At 49.3% G+C, this 22,022-nt stretch overlaps 9 protein-coding genes across 9 annotated transcripts; 6 read left to right on the top strand and 3 right to left on the bottom strand.

Moving 5' to 3' along the window:
* Positions 1-4,558: 4,558 nt before the first annotated feature.
* Positions 4,559-5,436, top strand: ASPSYDRAFT_33190 (pre-mRNA-splicing factor ISY1; the record flags this gene model as incomplete). The annotated part of the gene is made up of 2 exons (XM_040845058.1): positions 4,559-4,561; positions 4,675-5,436. The coding sequence occupies 2 exons, from the start codon at positions 4,559-4,561 to the stop codon at positions 5,434-5,436; spliced, it is 765 nt and encodes a 254-aa protein (XP_040700860.1).
* A 165-nt stretch (positions 5,437-5,601) lies between these two features.
* ASPSYDRAFT_155147 (putative GTPase MTG1) lies at positions 5,602-6,691 on the bottom strand (the record flags this gene model as incomplete). Its single annotated transcript, XM_040842430.1, has 2 exons — positions 5,602-6,360; positions 6,425-6,691. The coding sequence occupies 2 exons, from the start codon at positions 6,689-6,691 to the stop codon at positions 5,602-5,604; spliced, it is 1,026 nt and encodes a 341-aa protein (XP_040700861.1).
* Positions 6,692-7,152: 461 nt separating this feature from the next.
* ASPSYDRAFT_33192 (uncharacterized protein) lies at positions 7,153-9,366 on the top strand (the record flags this gene model as incomplete). The annotated part of the gene is made up of 6 exons (XM_040845059.1): positions 7,153-7,225; positions 7,251-7,560; positions 7,702-8,340; positions 8,383-8,393; positions 8,483-8,707; positions 8,960-9,366. The coding sequence occupies 6 exons, from the start codon at positions 7,153-7,155 to the stop codon at positions 9,364-9,366; spliced, it is 1,665 nt and encodes a 554-aa protein (XP_040700862.1).
* Positions 9,367-9,391: 25 nt separating this feature from the next.
* Positions 9,392-12,402, bottom strand: ASPSYDRAFT_47356 (phosphatidylinositol 3-kinase VPS34). The gene is made up of 2 exons (XM_040847412.1): positions 12,277-12,402; positions 9,392-12,196 (listed from the first exon to the last, which is right to left on the bottom strand). The coding sequence occupies exons 1-2, from the start codon at positions 12,333-12,335 to the stop codon at positions 9,559-9,561; spliced, it is 2,697 nt and encodes an 898-aa protein (XP_040700863.1). The 5' UTR covers positions 12,336-12,402; the 3' UTR covers positions 9,392-9,558.
* Positions 12,403-12,717: 315 nt separating this feature from the next.
* ASPSYDRAFT_155037 (non-structural maintenance of chromosomes element 4 family protein) lies at positions 12,718-14,158 on the top strand (the record flags this gene model as incomplete). The annotated part of the gene is made up of 3 exons (XM_040842420.1): positions 12,718-13,027; positions 13,077-13,913; positions 13,977-14,158. 3 exons carry the CDS (start codon positions 12,718-12,720, stop codon positions 14,156-14,158), a joined length of 1,329 nt encoding a protein of 442 aa, XP_040700864.1.
* Positions 14,159-14,447: 289 nt separating this feature from the next.
* ASPSYDRAFT_1115966 (uncharacterized protein) lies at positions 14,448-16,080 on the top strand. The gene is made up of 2 exons (XM_040839934.1): positions 14,448-14,869; positions 14,931-16,080. Exons 1-2 carry the CDS (start codon positions 14,737-14,739, stop codon positions 15,605-15,607), a joined length of 810 nt encoding a protein of 269 aa, XP_040700865.1. The 5' UTR covers positions 14,448-14,736; the 3' UTR covers positions 15,608-16,080.
* A 391-nt stretch (positions 16,081-16,471) lies between these two features.
* Positions 16,472-17,188, top strand: ASPSYDRAFT_91352 (MARVEL domain-containing protein; the record flags this gene model as incomplete). The annotated part of the gene is made up of 5 exons (XM_040852473.1): positions 16,472-16,534; positions 16,605-16,764; positions 16,822-17,009; positions 17,063-17,109; positions 17,167-17,188. 5 exons carry the CDS (start codon positions 16,472-16,474, stop codon positions 17,186-17,188), a joined length of 480 nt encoding a protein of 159 aa, XP_040700866.1.
* A 450-nt stretch (positions 17,189-17,638) lies between these two features.
* ASPSYDRAFT_206092 (uncharacterized protein) lies at positions 17,639-19,971 on the top strand. The gene is made up of 2 exons (XM_040843896.1): positions 17,639-18,147; positions 18,201-19,971. Exons 1-2 carry the CDS (start codon positions 17,657-17,659, stop codon positions 19,696-19,698), a joined length of 1,989 nt encoding a protein of 662 aa, XP_040700867.1. The 5' UTR covers positions 17,639-17,656; the 3' UTR covers positions 19,699-19,971.
* Positions 19,972-20,061: 90 nt separating this feature from the next.
* Positions 20,062-21,819, bottom strand: ASPSYDRAFT_47360 (putative serine/threonine-protein phosphatase). The gene is made up of 3 exons (XM_040847413.1): positions 21,046-21,819; positions 20,510-20,985; positions 20,062-20,450 (listed from the first exon to the last, which is right to left on the bottom strand). The coding sequence occupies exons 1-3, from the start codon at positions 21,587-21,589 to the stop codon at positions 20,220-20,222; spliced, it is 1,251 nt and encodes a 416-aa protein (XP_040700868.1). The 5' UTR covers positions 21,590-21,819; the 3' UTR covers positions 20,062-20,219.
* Positions 21,820-22,022: the final 203 nt, after the last annotated feature.

Here is a 22,022-nt window from a genome sequence, read left to right on the forward strand (position 1 = left end):
TCGCAAAAACCTCAAAAGAGCTGGATCAGTCGAAAAAGGAAGTCAAGGGACTCCTGGATGAGAACCGCTCTATTCGCCAGCAAATTTCCGAGCTCTCGAACACGTCCACCAGTTATGAGGAAATGCTCCGGCGTAAGGAAAGCGAACTGTCCGTCCTCCGGAATGACGCCAAAAAACACGCCGAGGACAAGAAGCAATTGGATATTGAAAAGTCCAGCCTTTCAACACGCCACGAAAACATGCAAAATAGACTCCGGGAGCTTCAAGCTCAGGTTGATGCCATGAAATCAGAGAAGGCTCAACTCGAACGCGAGGCTGCGGATGTCCGAAATCTTCTACAGACAAAGATGTCCGAAGATGCAGAAGCCGGAGAGAGTCGCAAGCTACTTGAGCAGCAGACTCAGGATTTAAAAAACCAACTCTTTCAGGCACAGGCAGATCTCAGTAGAGAAAGACAGTCAAGAGATGATGTCCAAATGCTCGCGGAGCACAACTTGGCGGATCTAAAAGACAAGTATGAGACCTTGAACGAGGCCAAGATCACCATTGAAAAAGAGATGTATATCCAGCAAGACAGTCTTCGACGAGCTACAGAGGCTCGTGTCGCCGCCGAACAATCGCGAAAGGAGCTTCAGACTGAACTGATCAAGCTTCGCGAGCGGTTCACCAATGTTGAAGATGCGCGCCTGAAAGCTGAGGCTGAAATGGAACAGAGCCTAGTTAAGCAAAACAATCAGCGCCTAGAGAGCATCAGGAAAGAATTCGACGATACGGTGCGCCATTTGGAAGATGTGGAGTCGGAAAGGTCGCGTCTTGCAGGTCGAGAACAGCAATTAATGAACGCAATTGCTGAATCTGAAAACTTCCGTATCCGCCATGATCAGCATAAAGAACGCTTGGAGAGGGAATTAGTTACCCTCAAGGGCCGGTTAACGGCCTCCGAAAACGACAATCGTGCGCTCTTAACCAAAATCCAGCAGAAGAACTTGGACATCGCTAGGTCGACTTCAAAGGCCAGTGAAAACCAACGCCTACGTGTTACGACCCTCCAGAAGGAAAAGACAAAGCTCGAGGAAGACAACAAGGCACTTTCGCGTCAGCTAGGCGATCTGCAACTTTCCGTAACGTCATTGGAGAAGCAGAAAGAGAAGCTTTCCCTGAGCGTGGAGGACCTAAATCACGAAGTCAACAGAGAACACAAAACTAGCCGAAATGCTGAAAAAGCCGCCTCCACAGCCTCTATTCAACTCGCGGAAGCAAACCGAAACTTGGAGACAGAGAGGCAACTCAGGACACAGGCACAAGCGAATACGCGAAAGCTGCAAAGCTCGCTAGACTCCGGAAATAAGGAAATCGAGAGCTTGCACCGACAGCTCATGCTTCTGCACAAAATCGTCGAACCGGAAGCAGAGAATTCCACTGACTCATGGGAGAAGATTCAACCTGACTTGTCCAAGAAGGTGGACCTCGCCCAGCTGCTGGAAACTGTGCGAAGTCAACTCCAAGTGTCCGACGAAAAATACAATCGAGCAGAAGGCCAACTTGCAGAGATGCGTCGTCGACACGGGGAGGAAATGAAGGATCTTGACGCCCGTCACTCCTCATCCAAACGTGCATTGCTGGAAGAAATTGATCAGAACCAAGTCGCCGGAAATCGCACCCCTACTCATCTCCAGAAGAACTCTGAAAGTGCCATTGCGAAGAAGCTTGGAACCCCAACAACACCCAATCGCCGACTAAACTTAAACGACAACACAAATGATTCTGCGCGCTCCGACAAAACGGTGGATACCGTGGGCTACCAAAAGCGCATGGACCTGGCAGGTGAGATTGAGGAGCTCCAAACCAGACTCCAGATGAGCGAGATGCAGAACAAGCATCTCCAAAGTCAGCTCGATCGGTCTGCTCCGCGGGACGTATGGCAGGATGAAAGCCCCTCGGTTAGACGCATGCAACTTCTAGAGCGAGAGAATGGCCGCCTGCACGACCAACTCGATGATTCCTCCAAGAAGGTATCAGCTCTTGAAAGGAGCATTCGCTCTGGGGAGCTATCATTGCGTGATGTTCAGGCCAAATCCCACGAAGAACTCTACGACCTCATCAACTCTCAAGAACAATCCAGGAGGTCATTGCTTAGAGTACACAATGAAACTGTCGCCGAAATAACAGATGCCAAAGCGCAGTTTGAGAAACTAAAACGAGCAAAGGCCACCCTCGAGGTTGAGCTCCGTGATGCATGCTCAGAAGCCCAGGAATTGCAGGTCGCCAGGGAGCAGGATGTTGTGAGCAGGAACCAACTTCTTCAAGAATTTTCCGATCTGCAAATTCGTCTCGATGCAGAAACGTCAAAGTCTGCGGACCTCGGTGCTAGTCTCAGTCTCTACAAGAGCCGTGCGGACGAGTATTTCAGCAAGCTCGAGCAAGCAGAGATCACACTCCTCAAAGCCACCAGAGCGGAGCAATTTGCCAAGTCTCAGGCCAAAGAAACCGAGGACAGTTGTGCACAGATCATGGCCGAGCGCAAAGAGATGGAGGCGATGATAGACGATCTACAACGGCAGACACAGTCATTTGAAGCTAGGATGGAGGATCAAGCCGCTGAATTGCAGGGTGCCCTTCAGGCGAAGCAACGTCTACAGAACGAGCTTGAGGACTACCGGAATCAGCGCGCCATTGATATCGAGGATAAGGAGACGTCAATGGAGCAAACAAGGCAAAAATACCAACGTGAGATAACCACCCTCAACAACGAACTTCAGATGGAACGTGAGAAGGTCCTCAACGGCCGCGGGGAGACGTCCCGTCTCCGAGAAGAACTTGAAGACCTTCGCAGCAAGTGGGATAACGAGGTGCTGAACAGCTCAACATGGGCTAAAGAAAAGTCGCGCATGGAGATTATGCTGCAGGATGTAACAACGTCCCGCGATGAAGCGGCCGCTGCACACAATGAAGCCCAATCGAGGGTCGTTTCTCTCTTGTCTCAAGTCAGGAGCCTAAGAACTTCTGTCGATGACGTGACTGCGGAGCGCGATATTCTCCTCAAAGAGAAGAAGATGCTTGAAGCACGGTTGACAGAAGCCGGAGAACGGTTGGAGGACCTCGCCAAGGGCGAAAGCCCGTCCATGCGTAACGCCGCAAGCATGGATCGTGAGTTGTTAGAGCTTAAGGCCAAACTTGCTCAACAGGAAGATGTTTCCCTTGCAGCTGTCGGGAAAATGAGACGCGCAGAAGCTCTTGCTACTGAAATGCAGAAGGAAGTGACTGCTGAGAGAGAGTCCAACGCACAGCTCTTCAAGGATAAGGCCGCCCTGGAGAAGCAGTTGAAGGAATCACAACTACGGTGTGTCGACCTGGAAACAAAGAGCTACTCCTCGGGTAGCCAGGATATCAGATTCCTTCACAAGAGAATCAAGGAGGTATGAAATAAGCCCCTCCGGCCTCTAGAAATGTCTGTACACTAACAAGCTTTAATAGTTGGAAACCCACCTCGAGGAACAAGAAGCGAAGAATAGCTCAGAACAGCGATCGGTGCGAAACGTTGACCGTACGGTCAAGGATCTACAATCTCAGATTGAGAGGCGCGAGAAGATGAACTCTCAACTCGAAGAGGACGTTAATAGAGGCCGCGAGAAGGTGGAGCGCCTTCTCAAGAGCATCGATGAACTGCAGCAAAGCGAGTCGGACTCTCAGCTCCAGGCCCGGCGAGCAGAGCGAGAGTTACGTGAAGAGCGCGAAAAGTCGCTTAAACTCGAACGTGAGTTGAATGGGTGGAAGGCTCTCAGGGTCGAACGGGGGGTCGGGAGGAGCCATGTCACTTTTAGTGATACTGGAAGCCGGCGAGGAAGCGGCGCTTATACCACTGGCGACCTACCACAACGCATGCCCAGTAACACCAAAGGCTTCCTTTAGGGAACGGCGCAAATCTAAAGCCGCTTTGCTTGAAACATCCGCAAGGACGAAAGTCTTGCGCAGGGCCGGCATGAAACTTTACGAACATGATATCATGGCAACCGCGTATGTTTATGAGGTACTGAGGATGGAGCGTCTTGCATTTATTTTGTTTCGTTTTAGTGTTATGTGAATACGCATTTTGGATGTTTATGATGATAATATTTGTGGATTGAATGCTCGTATTGGTGGAGGCGTATATCAGAGATCATTATTTAGTTTTATCGCTTTTTTTCAAACAACGTTAAGCCAATATATATGTATTCGTAATTAGGCGTGTCACAGTGATTGACTGAGAATAGACAATTAAAGTGTCGATTTTTCTCAAGACAAGCGCACAGCTTTATAAGCACAGAGACAGTAGGTACCGAAGTTAGAACAGAATTTTCCAGTTATACCGTCCCTCGTTCAACGACCGTTGGATTGATGTAGATGGACTGTCTTCGGTAGACGCGCGTCTACACTAAGCGCTCGCTTGTGGAGACAACGGCGACCCACCCGAGCTTAGATCAAGTTCACTCGTTTTGGCAGAACAGAAGTCGAACTTCCCAACACCCGCCGCCCGCAAGGAATTTAACATTGATTACATTCCCTTGTACATACCTTCAAAATGGTGCGTCGAATTTACAGAAAGAACACCGACTTACTGCCTAGTTTTCGTTTCCCTCAAAGCCCCAAAAAAGAAATTATGGAATGGGGGAAAAAGTTACTAACCTATGGCTATAGGCACGAAACAGCGAAAAAGCCCAGTCAATGCTCTTCCGCTTCCGAGCTCAACAGGCTGCGGACCTGGGAATCATTGATATGGGCCGCACGCGCCGCCCGAAGGCCATCACCTCCGTTGACTCGATTCCACTCTGTGAAAAATGGCGCGGCCAAGTCCTCAAAGAAATATCGCGCAAGGTGTCTCGGATTCAAGAACCCAGTCTCTCGGACCACCAGATTCGCGACCTCAACGACGAAATCAACAAGCTCATGCGCGAGAAGTGGGCGTGGGAAATGCAAATTCGGAATATGGGCGGACCGAATTATATGCGTGGGTCTGGGCGGGTTTATGACGACGAGGGAAGGGAAATACCCGGTGGAGGGAAAGGATATCGGTATTTTGGACGGGCGAGAGAGTTGCCGGGCGTTAAAGAGATGCTTGAAGCGGCGACCAGGAGGGGGAGAGGCCCGGCTGAGGAGGATGAGGGGCCAAGTGTTGGACGGGGTGGAGATATTGCGACGAAAAAGGTCGATGCGAATTATTTCGGCTATGGGCTTGACGAGGAAGATGGGACATTGCTTGCATATGAGTCACAGAGGGAGAGAGAAGCCGTGGAGAAGCTACGGAAGCAAGCAGTTGGCGAGGACGATGCGGAAGACGGATGGGAACCATTGCCCGGAGATGCTGGAGATGGGGTCGAATGGCGGTTGCCAACTTTGGAGGAGGTACAAGAAGAACTTGTGGATAGAAGGAGACGGCGGCTATTGGAGAAGATCTCATAAATTTTTAAGGTGCTCGTTGCTTTTCCTTTCGTTTGGGGTTTGTTCATTTCTCGGCTTAGCTCGGTGCATCTCGAATACATATGTAATGGCCTGTCTTTTTCTTGTAAACTTGACATTAAATGCAGAATATTTTGTTGGCGGGGTATATGTACATGGATGGTAATTTTATTTATCTGATGTTTCTACTGTATGTTGCCTCTTTGCTGCCTTCTCTGCTTTTAGGGCTTGTGTGATACTGATGCTTTCCTTGTTCTCAATGCCCAAGTTTCGACGATGTTCTTCCGCCTGTAAGTTGTCGAGTATGAACTTACCGAGCTCACCAGAGCGCCATTTCTGAATAAAATGCAGTGCGGCGAGGTCAATGTTGGGCATCCCGCCCTTCGCGAGCAGCCCCGTTTGGCGCGCGAAGCTGTCTAGAAGCGGCTGGATTTCGTTGGTTGCTGGCGCCCAGCGCTGGTATATACCAGAGTCGTGCAAATTGATGTGGTACAGCAGGTAATCTGCTAGTGTGACAGGAGATATCACAGAGTCCTTGACACAGCCGCAAAGGGCCAACTTCAACATATTTTCAGCGTCCGGCACATAAGGCATGAAGACCCCTGGGGTATCCAGTACGTAAACTTTGGAGCCATCGTTTTTCTCTATGATTTTTACCGGGGATCCGATTTTCCTAGTGATGCCCGGCTGGCCTCCGGTTTGGACAGCCTTGCCCTTTCTCACGCCGCCGCTGCGGAGGTTGTTTAGCAAAGTAGACTTCCCAACATTGGGCATTCCGACTATCAATACACGGCAGCCGACAAGTTTGTCAGGTCCCTCAGCATCGTTGCGCAGGTGTTTTAGGATTTTGCTCACATCCGGGCGAGAAGATGAGCTGACGAAGAACACTGGGTTATTTTGATCAAATTTTCGAATTCTCCTTTCAGCCTAAGGATGAAAAGAAGAGTTGTGAGTAAATTATGAGCTGAGTCAATGGCTTGTCGCTACTTACAGCCCTCTGTGCTGGCGATCCCGTCTCGGTCCCCAGGTCTCTCTTGGTGTAAACGATCAACCGCCTTGTCTTCCCTAGAGCTTCTTCAAACATGGGATTCACGGACGTAACTGGCACTCGAGAATCTCGGCATTCAACCACGTAGTCGATTGAAGAAAGCATGTTCCGCATCTTGTTTAGCCCGGCCCTATGGTGGCCGAGAAAGTAGGACCGCGGGATGGAGGCATAGTCGGGAAATATCCGGCGGGGCACGAATTTAGTAGCCATTACCGGAAGCCCAAGGGTTGAGAGCTTGTAAAACTGTCACCAAAGACCATATAGGCGCACCCTTTGGCGGCATTATCTACCGCAGAATATGCGATACTTCTGGGCTGGAACTCTCTTTTGGCCGCATTTTCTGCGACACAGAGCGCGGTGAAAAAGGCGGTGGAGAAGGCGGTGCCGTATGGTTGCCCTTTCGGGAAGCATACACTGCCCGTCTGGATTTGATAACACTCTTTCTTTCCATAGATATTCATCCTGGTTGCTCAGTCAAAACCCAGCACCGCAAGTACGGTAAATAGGACGTTTGTATTGATGAGGAGCTAATTACTCATATCCAAGTCAAATCTCGCTGTGCACTTCCATACATATTTGTAGCCCCTCTACGTCACCCGTAGCCAAGAGATGGCCCTCCTTGGCTTCCAATACGCTTCTACACTTCGTCTCTTGACCCACTGCAAATAAGTATGATCAAATCTAGCTGGGCTCACACTGACTATCATACCGTTGATATCTGCCTTTCGTCCTCGCTCAACTCGGGTTATTTCCGTTCCTTCTAGGTTAGAACCGAGACGACGACGAGGCCGGAAGCTCAGTATTGCCTATGAGAATGATCAAGAAACCGGGAGAGATGATGCTCACTCCATCATCACCCCATCGAAACACGCCCTTGAGGCTTTCCGTGCATTGAAAGGAACTGTGGCATCCGAAGGGCCGCTGCGTCCTTTCCAGCTCATCAAGCAAGATATTCTGAGTCTTCGCCGCCGCTATGCATCCGACTGGACAGTATTCAACCAATTGATCCTCGCGAACGCTGTTTATGCCTTCTTCACGAATCTTCTTCCCGGTATTATTTTTGCTAGGGACCTGTACCGGTATGTCTTGACCGGCAAGAGTTATGGAGCAATTGAAGTAGTGCTGAACACGGGGCACTGTGGGGTGATATTCTCCGTGTAGATGGCTTCACGGGTTGTCTGTGTTTTGGATCTGTAATGCTGAATAGCTGGTTCCTTCAGCTTCTCTATCCAACCATTGACCATTCTCGGGGTGACTGGGCCCTTCGCAGTTCTTGCCGAGAACATCTATCAACTATGTTGCGATGAGTTCGAGATACCGTTTTTACCATTTATGGCCTGGACTCTCAGCCACGCAGCATGGCAGCACTACTTGCTCGCTATTATTAATGCGCATGACTGGACTACGCGTTATGTGACAACATTTACTACGGAAATATTCTCCATTCTGAATAGTATCATCTACTTCCATAAGGCCATTCAAGAGTTGGAGAGAGCCCATGAAGCACTCACCTTTGCGGCTTTTCTTAATGCTGTCATCGGCGCCATAGGAACAATGCTGCTCGCGATTTTTCTTTCTACCGCAGAAAGCTGGAAACCTTTATTTCACCGTAATGTGCGCATTGGCCTATCCGAGTATGCGGCGGCGATCTCTATCATTATATTCATCGGCTTACCGCATGTTGGCGAACTCGCGAATTTGGACAGAATGACCTCTTCCTATCAGCACGTCATTCAAGCTGTCCTCTCCAGACCGATCCTTGTTTGTTGTGGAATTTTGGGAGCTACCAAGCTCGGTGGGCGTTTGCTGCTATCCTTCCGTGAATCATTATCACCTTCCTTTTCTTTTTTGATCATGAGGTGAGTTCAATTATTTGCACAATTGATCGTTATGGGACACAGAAGCCAGGCGGGTTTGCCTGGGATATCGTCCTCCTAGGCACTACCACAGCTTTGTGGGGCATTTTGGGCATCCCTCCAGCCAACTGACTCCTTCCTCAAGCTCCTCTCCACTTTGAATCATTGATGCATCCGGAGAATGAACAGCGCACCGTGATTGTAGATGGAGAGGAGGAGATCGAAACATACGAAGTCAAACGTGTTTATGAACAACGCTGGTCAGCCTCCCTTCATGCTGGGGCTATTCTTTGTTTTGTTAGTCCTCCCTTGATGAAGGTCCTTGGCTTGACACCCACAAGCGTTCTCGCTGGACTGTTCGTGTTCATGGGTGAGCAAAGTCTGGCCGTTAAATAAGTAGTACATCTTCATAGTTTTTTGCTTCTTACATACTGACTGCGGACTCCGGTTTTGTACCGGGCGTTCTATCTCCTCACGCCCCCATCTGAACTGCCACCTCTCCCGTCTAAACTCGCAAAGAAAGAAAACTCCAGTAACTCCGATACAGCCGCGAGCACTAACCAACGCCCATCATATGCCCCAGTCCATATCTTTATGATCCTGCAGATAACTATCACAGTAGCGATATTCATCCTCGCGCTAACTCGAGGCGCGCCAGTCTTCCCAATCTTGATCGTAGCCCTGGTACCGTCCCGCCTTTCACTTATGAAGCGATGGTGGCCACGAGAAGTTCTTCGATTCGTGGACGCATGGGCATGCAAAGAAGGCACACCAGAAGATGACGAAGATGCCGAAGCTCAAGTGAACGAGGCCGTACCCGGACCCGGATCCAGTTCTGGCAACAGTCATCTTCCTAGAGGACTATTTTCGTCCGATGATCAGAATCCTCACGGTTCCGCTACTGTTACGGATGTGCCTACAGCGCATACTAGACCATCAAGCAATGTCGATGACGCAGGGTTGGATTGGGTAGAACTTGACGAGATTCGACCACATATAGATGAGGAGTCGGGAAGAGGCGCTCATTGATAGATATACGACTTGTATGTTTTGCGTACGATGTTGTTTCTAGAATTGTAGACATTTATGATATTCCAATCCAGATCTATATTACATACTGTTACAAAGTAGGGGTATCATATGGCCGATATACTGGGATATTCCATCCCAGTTACGTGTAGATGAACCATGTCGTAGATCAAAGAACATGTTAGAAATCGGCTACGCTCGCCATCCCTGCACAAAGTCATGAAGACGGTCAATGACTACACCAAATATGGCGTTGGCACTGTCACCGATAAGCTGTTCAAAATGGCGGATGGCTTCCTCTTCAGTCATTTCGAGATGGAATCGCTCCTTCACCTTCAGAACGGCCTTATCTGGCTCTACACGGATGTCTGGAATGTTGGCGTCAACCATCAAACTGAAGAGATTGAGAATGAGATTTGCGGACTTGCGCAACGTCGTATAGGCTGTGAAGCAGTATTGCTTGAACTGCAGGTACAGTGGTGACGAAGTCCCACCCATACCTTCGACCATCTCCTTGCAGAGTTTCATCATCGGTGCAAATGGTTTAGGGTCACGACCAAGGATGAAGCCGAAGTCGGCGTGGAAAAAGTGCCCGTCTGGTGCGAGGAGCAGGTTTTCGAGATGCCTGTCGCCGACACCAAGGAGGTATGTGATCACGCAATAGCCAGCACAAGATTTGATATAAGTATCCATTGTCTCCTTGCGGACGCCAAGTGGCTCGTTATCGTCCGGGTTGTTAGCCTTAAGATATGCGAGGACCGTTTTGTATCGGGCGGAGACTGCAGAGAGTGATGTTGAGGGTATGAATTGCATCGCACCTGCTGTGGCGTTGGTGGCTAGGATACGATATGGGGTGAGTTTGAGATCTAAGTTCTCTTTTTGGAGGAGCCGATCCATCAGGATGATGATTTGGATAACGAGCTGGTCTTGACGAAGATCATCACCGACTTTGAATAAAATCGGGTATTTTCGGCCTTCAGTCGTTTTGAATGTGAGGAGCAGAGGAGATAGAGACGACTTGAATACGTTTGATTCCTCAGGAAAGCAACCAGTAACCAAGACATCTGGATCCAAAGGAAGAGGCAAGGCTGGTTCGAACTGGATGAGATCGTTCTTTGGATCTTTAAGGAATTTTTTCAATTTTTCGATCTTGAGAGGACGGTTCTCTCGAGCAAAACGGATGTCCTTGGAGATTTTTGAGAGCACGGCGATAAGTTCACCCTGGCGTAGGAGCGTCCTCCTGTGGTCGGGATGAATCCGCTCTAACTCTGCCATGAAGTAATACTCAACCCGGGCGAAAAGCCTACGGTGAGAAGACAGCGTCCCTGGGCCAGCGTCATCGCATTCGACCATCAGGTACCAGTGAAGGTAGCTGCCAAGTTTGAAATTGTTGGCCGCACGGGTAATGAGAAAGTTGGCTAAGGAGGAGTCGTGAGCAGCTATATCCGCGTCGCCATGGGCATTGTCTTCGTATTTAAGCGCCTGCACGAGTTGGAGGAGATACAATAGTAACTCATCGTCATCCGCCTTGCGAAGCCGCTCCACAGCATAGGAACGAACGGCCGCATTATCGAAGGTCGGACCAAGTAGCTCTAGAGCATCATCCACGTCGATTTCAGTCCATTTTGGTAGGATTTCGACAGCCTGATGCGCTTCTCCAACATCTCTCCAGTTGACCGATTTGACGAATTTTGTAAGGGCTCTTTTCTCTCGGGTAAGATAATATCTGAAACGCCATACAAGATCCTTTTCTTCGGCGGTCAGGTCCTGCGTAGGCTCGTAAGACACAATTATGTTAAGGTCGTCACGGATTTTAGGATTAGGTTTGAGGTCACGATCCATAATGCCAGTACGATGGCTACGGATGAGTCTCCGATGCTTGTCCTCACAGGGGTTGCCTGTTTGACCAACTTCGGGGTCGTAAATTCTGATGACTCCTTCGCCATCCGCTCCTTCAATCCCAGGACCAAAGCGAACCTCCGGCAGGGGTTTCAAAGCCCCATTTGCGTTTCCGGGTGCATTCTGCGGATATGACGAGATGGGAGGTGGGGGATATTCGTGATCGGACCATACGATGGGATGGTCGAACCGTGGTAATTCAATGTATAAAGTGAAGTTTTCGTCGTCGAAATCCTCTTCGTCCTCTTCATCTTCTTCGCCACCTGAATGTTTGTCCTTGTTGGCTTTTAGAAGAACAGCACGTTTCCGCGCAGCCTCATCGGCGTTAAGTTTCAGCCTCTCCAACTGACGGAAAACCATTTGATCCATCCAGTCAATCCGCGGAATTTCGCCCATCTCGTGTTTTTTAATCAAGACTTCCACCCTCTCCAGCTCCATCTCTTCGGTAGAAGGGCCAAGCGGGTCGGGCTTGTTTCCCTTTCGCTTTTTCGGAGGACTCGAAGGCGTTGTCGTCGCCGAGAACCCGTCTGCAGTCTTGTGTCGGTAAACTTTGCATTTTTGTCTCCCAGTCTTCAATTTCCCATCCTCGTCAAACAGTCGTATCGTCGTCCCACCGAATGGGACATAATGGCCGTCTGCGCCTTCTCCGCCAAACGGGGATAAGTCCCAAATTGTGATAGCAAGTTGGCATTTTAAAGGGGCGTCTTTAATTGACATGGGTAGCTGTAGCCATTCATTCCAAGATCTCGCAGCCTTAAACGCTTTGTAAGATGTTTGCAAGGGTACCCCCAAAGGCTTAGATTCCGACCATAATTGCGCCGTCACAAACAGATCAGATAGCGGATTCTGCGCGGAGCCCACGTGCCGCAACTCTGGCTGCTTCAATAGAACCGAGAATGGAATTTGTTTCTGCTTCCCTTCCAATGAACCGCTGTATTTCCCATTAGCCAAGCGCTCTTATACACTTCAGATGCTCTCTATTGCAGTAGAGATAGTGACATTATGGCATACATCTTGACGTGTATAGGGAAGTCCACCTGCGTGGAAACCGCAAATGTGAAGGCCTCCATCCTTGGCCTGGCGCATCACTATTTGACTACCTTTATTGCATGATTGAGATAAGTTGCTCACTTTGATAATGTCTCGAGGTGGAAGGAAGCTCAGTGCCGATTGGAGATGACGTTGGGGGGGGCAGGTGACATCACGTGGCGCCCTTTTCGAACGCGTCTGGAGCGCGCGAGCCTTCGCGCCTCCAGCCCGAAAAGGATATTCAGTTGGAGATTTTTGTTTCCAGGATCCGCGGGCGTATCGCCGTTTGATAATACTATTGCTTTTTTGTTCTGCATTATTTTTGTTGGTGCCTAGTTTCAGCCCGTCTTTGTCAAATCGAGATCCCTGCCTTTGAAACCGCCTTCGCGCAACCGCTGGGTCAAAGAAATAAGCCTTGCGAGCATGGCGCGTCCGCAACAAGTTCGCTCAACACCCCCTCGTCAGTCGCCAGGGTCTCCCTCCGACAAGGAGAACTTGGAAAATACTAGCCGCAGCAAACGGAAAAGTCAGACTCACACGATGTCATCTTCAAGGAATAATACGAAACGGCAACGCCTGGGCGACAGAGCCTCGAATATCCAAGGTGGACGTCAGCAGCCATTATCAGAACAACGACGACAAGCCAGTAAACAGTTCTACGACCCTGACCAGGATACAGCTGAAAGACGAAGAGTACGCAAGGGACTCCGGGATCTCACACGAGAGTTGAATGGTAATACCCCGCTACTGATTATCTGGAGCGCGTGTTAATTATTGCTCAGATTCTAGGAATGAATACCTACAGGCCGGAAATACCGGTATTAAGGACACCATACTAAAAGCAAACGAGTACTTTCAAGACGTTAAACAAACTTCGGATGCGACAATCGACTCTCGTCTTCTGGTAAATGCCGCGGACTTGTCATATAAGAAAACTGCGACGTTAGTTTTGGGCGACGCAGGTGCGGGGATCGATGTTGACGAATTCGTTTCGAAATGTATCTCGTTCATGCGCACGGGCCCGCAAGATCCGAATGCCTCGATTAGCAGCACCCAACGCCGCCGTGCTCCGCGAAGGACTCAGGCAGACCTTGATAATAGCGACGAGGAGGACGGAGACGGAATGAACTGGGATTGGCTTGGGCGTTCTGCCTGTTTTCGCCATAGTGCTAGGCCTGCGGTCTCTGGGTTCCTTCTTGGACCACTATCGGTACAAAAGCGTACCCGCCAAATAGCACAGCGAAGAGCAAGGGAGCGCATTGATCCATCTCAGGCGGTCCGACCCCAGGAGCTCAGAGAGGAAGATTTAGATAAGCAAGAGTCATCCAACCTCACGGCTATGTGCACCAACATAAACAAACTTCTGGGTGAAACGCAAGACAATGCGGAAACCGCTGTTACCGAGACTCTGGAGCAAATAGGAGAGCCTACAGATGAGGAAATTCAAGCTGTGATGACCAAGCATCATATTGCTGATGATGCTGGCGTGCCGTTATTCAAGTTTTGCATTAACCCCAAATCATTCGGGCAGTCCGTGGAAAACCTGTTCTATCTGAGCTTCCTGGTCCGGGACGGCACAGTTGGAATTTCGACAGATAGCAGAGGTTTGCCAACATTGCGTATGAACCCCTGAATCCCTGCTGATATAGCATGCCATCATTATCTAACCACTGCAATAACAGATCCGTCAAAGCCCTATGCACCTAGTGAAGCCCAGAAACATGGTATTCAGAAGCGGCAGTCAGTATTCAGCCTCGACTTTGATACATGGAAGGATGTGATTGAGGCGTATAACATTGATAAATGCATTATTCCTCATCGACAGGAGGAGCAGCATGACACGTCGCGCGGGTGGTATGGCTAGTGTTCAAATTCGTGTCCCTATTTTTCGCTATATTTTTCTTTTCGGTGCGCAGGAGTTGAGAGCAAGCACGGCATAGCGTAGCTGGTTATGATATACCCCATCCGGTTGGAATATACACTAGATTTAATGGATCTTAAATTAACCTAGCAGGTCGTCGTTGTCACGATCATTGATCCGCCCATACTATTTCCGGGTGTTGTCCACGGCTCCACGCACATTGATTTCCCTTATCAGCCGTTTCCCCACACGAGGTAACGGCCCTTGACGTCAGCAAATCACCGACTCCCCAAGCTCAAGATTCAGCTTCACAAGAACCATTATCCTCCAGAACACGACTGAAAGATTCCTATTCATCCCAAGTGGGTTTGTACCGCGGCAATTGATTTTTATCGGACAAGTGTGCCTTTTAAAACCGAGCTCAGCTGTGATCACTTAAGGTGACGACCAAACGTCGAGCCAGGCGCTTTGAAAGCAGGATATCAAAATCGACCTGAACGGATTAAAAGCTTTATATTCTGTCAAGTGACCCACACGCTCACAGAATCCGATTAAAGGAACGTAAAAGCAAAGTTATCACTATGGCGCCCCAACTATTTCCCACAAATCCGGACGATGTCATGGTAATCCGAAATGTCACGTCCAATGTCGTTACCATGAGCTTACCTTTTGCGCGATTTGGGCGATTAAAATTTGGCGGACGAGGAACACTTGGTAAGTCGATTTATGCCTTGTCCCATCCTAATCCGCTTTGAATAACACGAAAACCAATTAGTGCGAATGTCAACGGGCTCCTTAGCCGTCTTCTCTCCCGTAAACCTGACCCCCGCAGTCCAGGAGACGATATCCGGCCTAGGTGGTAGAGTCAAATACATCGCAGCGCTTGATATGGAACACCACATCCACTTAACGGCATGGAAGAATGCCTTTCCGGACGCGGATATCATTGCTCCCGAAGGATTGTATGAGAAGAGACAGTCCGTCCCAGACTACAAGGATACACCATTCAAACACATCCTTAAGAAAGAGAATAAAGAAACTGGTTGGCCCATTTCCGAGGAGTTCAACCAAGAATTCGACATCGAATACGTATACGGACACGGGTCCAAGGAACTGGTGTTCCTGCATAAACCCTCATGTACATTGATTGAGGCGGACCTACTGTTCAATCTCCCTGCGCGTGAACAGTATTCCAAAACTGGGCAAAATGCGACGTCAGGGATTCTTACGAAGCTTGTCCAGCCGTTGTTATCTACGGCCCCGCCGGCGACGATGCAGAAGAGGTTTGCGTGGTATATCTTGTCGAAGGAGGATCGGGGGGCGTTTACGGAGTCGATGCGCAGGATCGATAAATGGGAGTTTAATCGGTTGATTCCGTGCCATGGAGATGTGATTGAAAGTGGCGCGAAGGGAGTGTTTAGGACAGTCTTTGAGTGGTTCTTGCAGCACTAAAAGTGGCGATCTATTCGCGACTTGGGTTTTCTCTGTGATAGGGCATGCGCTATATTAATACGTTCTGTAATATACTTTGGATTTGGGCTAACGGATCAGGAATCTGCCAATGAGTTGATCGTTAAGTCCCAGTATGTTTGCTAATCCTCAGTGGAATTGAAGGACTTCGCAAGATATCTGCACATTTGCCGAAAGGCGCAATCTTAGTGCTGATCCATCTGAACTAGGTTGGGTGGAAAACAGACTAGTGCAAGAGAGCTTCAACTTTCAAGATGCGATGACGATGTACAGATGAACATATTAAAATGATGGCAAGTCTTCTGCCAGAAGGAGTCGACTCAGGAAAAGGCTAAGACGCTAAATAGATGAAGAGATGGATATTAATCACCAACCGAGATGGATTGAGCCATCCCTGGGTGCCAGCAAAACAAGCTCCATCCCGCCTGTGTGACGTATCACCGAGTCTGGCCAGGCAGAAAGATTGACCACACCATCCTCCCTGGTCAATCAGTTTCCCAGTCAGGGTTGGTGAACTTTTCCTCCAGGCATGACAGGCGTTGGGCAGACCTGACGGATATGCGGGAGACCAATCGGTTGCTGCCAGCGACGTCATGGCCGAGGGTTTGATCACGTTCTCACACGATGAGCAAGTTATACCTGAGGCAAGGGGCGTTCAACGGTGAAAGCGCACTCTGAGGCATTATTACTTAAACGGGGTCTTGTCCCTGAGTCGCTCTCTTTTCCGCCGTCTCTCCTTCAGATAATAAGCTTCTGTCATTCAGATAACCTCAGACTAAGGCACTGCATCGAAGATCAACTCCACGAAGCCCACTCTTACTCCAATTTCACTCCACCAATACCATCATGCCTGTCCTCTCACGCTTGGTGTCGATTATTCTCCGCATAGCCGAGGTCGCCTTTGGTGCTGTAAGATCATCGATTCGTCGGCGGACTGGAACCATCCGCGTTAAACAGTGGATAGAGCTAATTATGACAGGTTGTTGCCGGCATTGTCGGTTGGTTCCTCCACACGTTTGATGACATTGATGTCTGGCCTAAGCCCCGATGGATCTACACCGAAGTAATTGCTGCAATATCTATATTATTCGGCCTCGTATGGCTAATCCCTTTCTCGTCGGGATTTTTTACATGGCCGTGTATGTCGTGAAATCTTATACATTCTGTTCGTCGTGACTTGGCTGACATTCTTACAGTGGATTTGCTTATTTCTTTTGCCTGGTTCGCTGCCTTCGGAATACAAGTCGATGCCAACAGACGGCTCGGCTGCGATAGCATCTGGCATTGGGGCTCTATAACGGATAACACGTGGTGTGGCCGGTGGAAAGCCTCGCAGGCATTTAGCTTCCTTTCAGCTATTGTCTGGATTGCCTCTGCACTTGTGGTTAGTACCTTGAAGCCTAGAAGACTTCATACTGATACTGATGGTTGTTTCAGGGCATCTGGTTTACATTCCGCGTCAGGAGACATGCAACTGACCGATAGTGAGTCCTGTCGTCTACGGCCTTAAGATAGTTTTATGGTCCTAACCATGTTGCTAGTGGTGGTCGCTATCGTGTCTAAATTGACATTGTGCCTTTTGTACGATGTCAAACTCACTCGTTATCCTGTCGGCGAACCTTCGCGTTGCAAGGAATCCCAAAACGATAGGGCTGCGCGTTATCTTTCAGACCTCGTTGCCCACAATTTCAGTGCTTCCATTTCGCAATTAGCTTGTCTTGCGACTTACGATACATGATACGATGATACAATGATTTGTTATGAAGTAATTTACCTGATGCTAATACCCCGGTCTGTTATGAAGGCAACTGCCTTTTTCACTCCTTAAGTTCTCTTCACTCAGTGAAAAGTACCATAGTTAATTTATTCTTTAAAAATATAACTTAAGTTTTCTAAGATTAACCTTTTTGTGTACTGTTAACATAGGGAAATCACATAGAGACGATGACTAACTCGGACCTGGGTGAAACCAACACAACTAACAGCGTCAGCTTTCTCCTCGAGTCAGTCGTCACCCATGGAGCGACAAAAATGCCATCGCCCCGGTCAAGTTCCTCCTCTTTCGAGAGATTACCGCGGCAGCCGGATGAATATTCATTAAAATCGCAAGATAATCCAGACAATAGCCAACTGGTAGCAAATGGCCGGGACAGCTTTGATCCCGCCCCAGTCCACCAAGAACAGAGCACGAGCGAGCCTCTGCTCCCCACTTCTAATTATCGTCCTCCTTTCCAAGAGCAAAAGCGATTCTCATGTACTGTCGATGGTATGTTAGACTGGATGCGTGGCCCATCGCCGCCGCACAAATATCGGATCAACCCCTGGCTGGCCCGATGGCAGACCGCGCCCGGCCGTCTCATCGACCGCTACTTTCGCAGCACGAAAGCGAAATGCTGTCTTCTTCTAGTTTCTCTCATGTTATGGGGGATTGTATTTCTTTCCATCTTGCATGCAAGTGTAGCAGGCCAGGAAATACCAGGTTACGGGAACCCAGTTAAACTTTCTTGCTGGAGTAAACTTTGGTACGATCCGAGGCTCCAGATTCGCGACGTGCAACTAACGTGTATGTATGCAGGTCAAATGCAACTAATTGTGGACTTGATGGAGATTACTGTCGTCCATTTGATGCAGGAACATTCGCATTTCGCTGTCCTGCAGGTTGCTCGTCCTTCATGGTTCTTGAGCCGTATTTCGTTGGCCCACAGGAGATTAATTACCAGCAACTTGTTATTGGAGGTGGTACCGATGAAGACGAGACCGAAGCAGTCTATCGAGGTGATTCTTCTATTTGTCAAGCTGCAATGCATGCCGGACATCTCGAAGACAGCAAGGGTGGCTGTGGCATCCTGCGTCGGACGGGCATGCAGAAGATGTTCCCGGCAAGTGTGAGAAACGGTATTTCAAGCGTTGAGTTCCCATCTTACTTCCCGCTCTCCTTCACCTTTGATGGGGGCGAGACCCAAGAAGATGGAGCTCTCGATTGCCAGGATCTCCGCTGGCCGCTGTTTACATTTTCCGTCATTGTATCAACACTCTTCTCCCTGGCAGTCACAACGCCAGCAGCATTCTACACTTCTATCTTTTTCATTGTCTACTTCCAAGTTGCCCTCTCGTCCGATCCTCCATACTCCCCTGACTACTACGAAATAGTCTCAACCGCCCTCGGCCGCTTCCTCCCATGCGCTTTCGTCGGCTTCGCCATCTACTACTTCTGCATCCGCCGCACATTAACCGACCTAGACGCACACTGGGACAAGACCATCCTCTGGCTTGGGCCCTGCTGGGTTGGTGCCCTCAACACAGACACTTTCGATAAAATCCCAATATCGCGCCTCACACCCCACGACATCCAACAACAACCCGGCGCTATACCAGCCCTAATCACCATAGTCGTCATCCTCATAGCCATAGTACTCACACAAGCCATCGCATTCCGCAATGAAGGCCGCATGCCCAGAATGCTAGGCGTCTACGGCATTCTGGTCGGTGGTGTCATTATCCTTCTCCTCGTCCCTAACATGAACCTCCGCATCCACCATTACGTCCTCGCCCTACTTTTCCTGCCGGGTACAACCCTCCAAACTCGGCCCAGCCTCCTCTATCAAGGCCTTCTAATGGGCCTATTCATAAACGGCATCGCAAGATGGGGCTTCGACTCTATCCTTCAGACCTCTGCCTCTCTCCTCGATGGCGCCCAACTAGGCTCCGTCCTCCCTGAGATCGCGTCATCCATAATTAGCATGTCCTCTGCAGATACTATATCTTTCGATTTTGAGTCTCTCGTTCTTCCCGCTGAGGTCGACGGCCTAAGCGTTATAGTCAACGACGTCGAGAGGTTCCATGCATTCGGAGCGGACGGAGCCGCAGACGTAAAAATCCCGAGCTGGAATTGGACGAAACTCGAACCAGAGGGCCCTGAGTATTTCCGCTTTGGATATATGAAGGAGAATGCCATGGGCGGGTTCTGGTACGAGGATTTCACGCCACCTGTGATGTGGGCGGGTGATGGTGAGTGGAATGCATCTGTTCCTGTTCCCAGTTCTGGCGAAGGCTCTGGTGAAACTTATAGATGATTATGAGTGTATAATTTGGGTTGTAGGGTTTGTATATAACGTCTGCCTCCATTGTAACATAGTTGGAGTGTGCTGGATTAGCCAGAAATACATGGGTTTCTTGGCTTCTGTATTTGCAATGAATAGATTGGTCAAACGTCCTACTGGACAAACCTACTTGGATACACCTAGGTCTCCCCGAATAACATACGACAGGAGCATTTTATATGCTGCTAATGCGATGAATTTATACCAGGCCAGGACTATACTTATTATGTTCAGTGTATTAATTATATCTTCTTATATGCCTTAGACCTAGAATACCAGAGTTCAGGGTCCATAACACGCTCTACCCAAAACAGACCAAATATGACCTTTGCCGGTCCGAACGCATATATATATATATATATATATATACACACATGCCGGTACAACGCCTCTCAATGTAAAGAAAAGACCGATATACTATAATCGACGGACCCATAATGCTAACATTAAAAGGCAGCATGCAATGTTGACGCGAATAGCGCAAACGGGGGAATTCACGTTAATTTTTTGTCTTTCTGATGTTTAGAGCATTTCACCTGCACGATTTCTTGGTGCCCACCATCGGAGACGACCAGGGCGGTTAGTTTGCCACCTTTCACGCATCCTGAGTCCAGGCCCTTGGTGTATTCCTTCAGAGAGAGCCCTGATTTGGCGTCGTGCCCGTAGACTACTGTCACGATACCGTTTTCGGACTGGAGGGCAAGGGACTGGTGTTTGTTGAACAGCTGTAGAGGTTAGTATAGCAGATCCTAGCGGAACATAGCAATACTGAGTCTGAGCATACTTTTGTCCACTTTACACCCTTGTCTCGCTCTGAGCTGGGTAGATGCGTTTCTAGGTCGACAGCGCGCATGTTCATGACACCGTAGGGATCCTGCCTGTCGAGGTCAACGCCCGGAACGAGGCCGCCATGGACGACGACCACCTGGCCCATGTTGGTGATTTGGCCGACATTGAGGATTACAGGGCATGCGTCGAGCCATTCTGTCTGATCGGCGCTCAACTGGAAGGCTAGCCCACGGGATTTGGCATTTTGCGCATGGGCCACATCGAATGAATCATCGGTGATGTTTGATTCGAGCATGTCGTGGCGAAGAGCTAGAACGCGGTCTTCATGGTTGCCTCGAACACAAGACGCGTTGTATTTTCGCGCAAGATCGACAACCCCCAGGCTATCAGGCCCTTTCTCAATCAAGTCACCGGTGAAGACTAGATGATCATGGGTCGCGTTGAAAGATACTTTGTCAAGTAAATTTTCCACTGTTCACCGAAAATGAGCATCAAGCGAAGCTGAAATGAAACGGGAAGATAGATACGCACGCTCGGACTTGCACCCATGCACATCCCCAATGAAGATCAACCGCCTTCCACCCGACATACCATCCTCAGGTACCAGAGCAGCGGGTAAGAGTGTTTGATTCAGCTCTCGCAACTGAACCACCTCTTCTAACTGCGGCAGCGCATTGGCACCAGACCAACCTTCGACGATGTCCTCTTGCCTCGGATCCAGGGAAGTCAGAATCGTCGACCTCTCCTCTAACCTCGGAGACAGAATATACTGCCAGCCGAGGACGCAAAAAATAAAAAGACTCAGGTATACGATCGCGTGTCGTCGGAATCGTGGCACTGTGACGATTGACAGGATCATCTGTACCCACTTCGGGGGGTCGGACTGATCCGCGGCGGAAGGAAGCTGCGTATATTTTGCGCCTGATTGCCACTCATTTCGGATATAGTTTACTAATGGGCTAGTGAAACGTGTAAACGTGGATGGCGAAGAAGATGGAGGACTGTGGTGCAGGCCGTCGTCGCTGGAGATGTCGGAAATGTCGAAAGTCTCACGCCCCCGGTCGCTCTCCGCCATTTGCGCGGGCGAAAGAGCCAGATTTTGATGTTTCGCCAGTTGAGATAATGTGAAGCTCAATGTAGGTGAATGTCCATGAGATGAGAGATAGTCAGGTTCCAATTACTGCCTTGAGGTGGGGGAAAGGTCTTAGACACCTGCGGAATGTGTCGCGTGCGATATAATAAACTCTTGGCCTGCTCCGGAAGTCTCACCCATCATATGGTCCTCGAAGGTCCTGTGAGATCCTTAGTTGAATGACACCTGTGTTATTGTTGTTCCTTATTGCCGTGAATATTGCTTATTATTTTGTTTGGTCAAAGAAACAGCGGGTTTCCTCTTGCACTTGACAGACTTGACAGGAACAGGCAGTCAGCCCTATGCAGCATCCATGATAGAGTTTCGGCTCTTATAGTTAAGGATCGTCACGCCCCCAAGACCTATATTCTACCAC

The sequence above is a fragment of the Aspergillus sydowii genome (genome assembly GCF_001890705.1).
Source record: "Aspergillus sydowii CBS 593.65 unplaced genomic scaffold ASPSYscaffold_8, whole genome shotgun sequence".
Taxonomy (NCBI): domain Eukaryota; kingdom Fungi; phylum Ascomycota; class Eurotiomycetes; order Eurotiales; family Aspergillaceae; genus Aspergillus; species Aspergillus sydowii.

What these genes read in the sequence shown, in the direction of transcription:
- ASPSYDRAFT_47356 (XM_040847412.1), bottom strand. Translation starts at nt 12,335, where the DNA reads ATGGAGGCCTTCACATTTGCGGTTTCCACGCAGGTGGACTTCCCTATA. An exon ending in TTCCCTATACACGTCAAGAT is followed by an intron (nt 12,197 to 12,276) that starts GTATGCCATAAT and finishes TGGGAAATACAG; the next exon opens with CGGTTCATTGGAAGGGAAGC.
- ASPSYDRAFT_1115966 (XM_040839934.1), top strand. Translation starts at nt 14,737, where the DNA reads ATGGCGCCCCAACTATTTCCCACAAATCCGGACGATGTCATGGTAATC. An exon ending in TGGCGGACGAGGAACACTTG is followed by an intron (nt 14,870 to 14,930) that starts GTAAGTCGATTT and finishes AAAACCAATTAG; the next exon opens with TGCGAATGTCAACGGGCTCC.
- ASPSYDRAFT_206092 (XM_040843896.1), top strand. Translation starts at nt 17,657, where the DNA reads ATGCCATCGCCCCGGTCAAGTTCCTCCTCTTTCGAGAGATTACCGCGG. An exon ending in TCTTGCTGGAGTAAACTTTG is followed by an intron (nt 18,148 to 18,200) that starts GTACGATCCGAG and finishes GTATGTATGCAG; the next exon opens with GTCAAATGCAACTAATTGTG.
- ASPSYDRAFT_47360 (XM_040847413.1), bottom strand. Translation starts at nt 21,589, where the DNA reads ATGGCGGAGAGCGACCGGGGGCGTGAGACTTTCGACATTTCCGACATC. An exon ending in GCATGGGTGCAAGTCCGAGC is followed by an intron (nt 20,986 to 21,045) that starts GTGCGTATCTAT and finishes TTCGGTGAACAG; the next exon opens with TGGAAAATTTACTTGACAAA. An exon ending in AGGGTGTAAAGTGGACAAAA is followed by an intron (nt 20,451 to 20,509) that starts GTATGCTCAGAC and finishes TAACCTCTACAG; the next exon opens with CTGTTCAACAAACACCAGTC.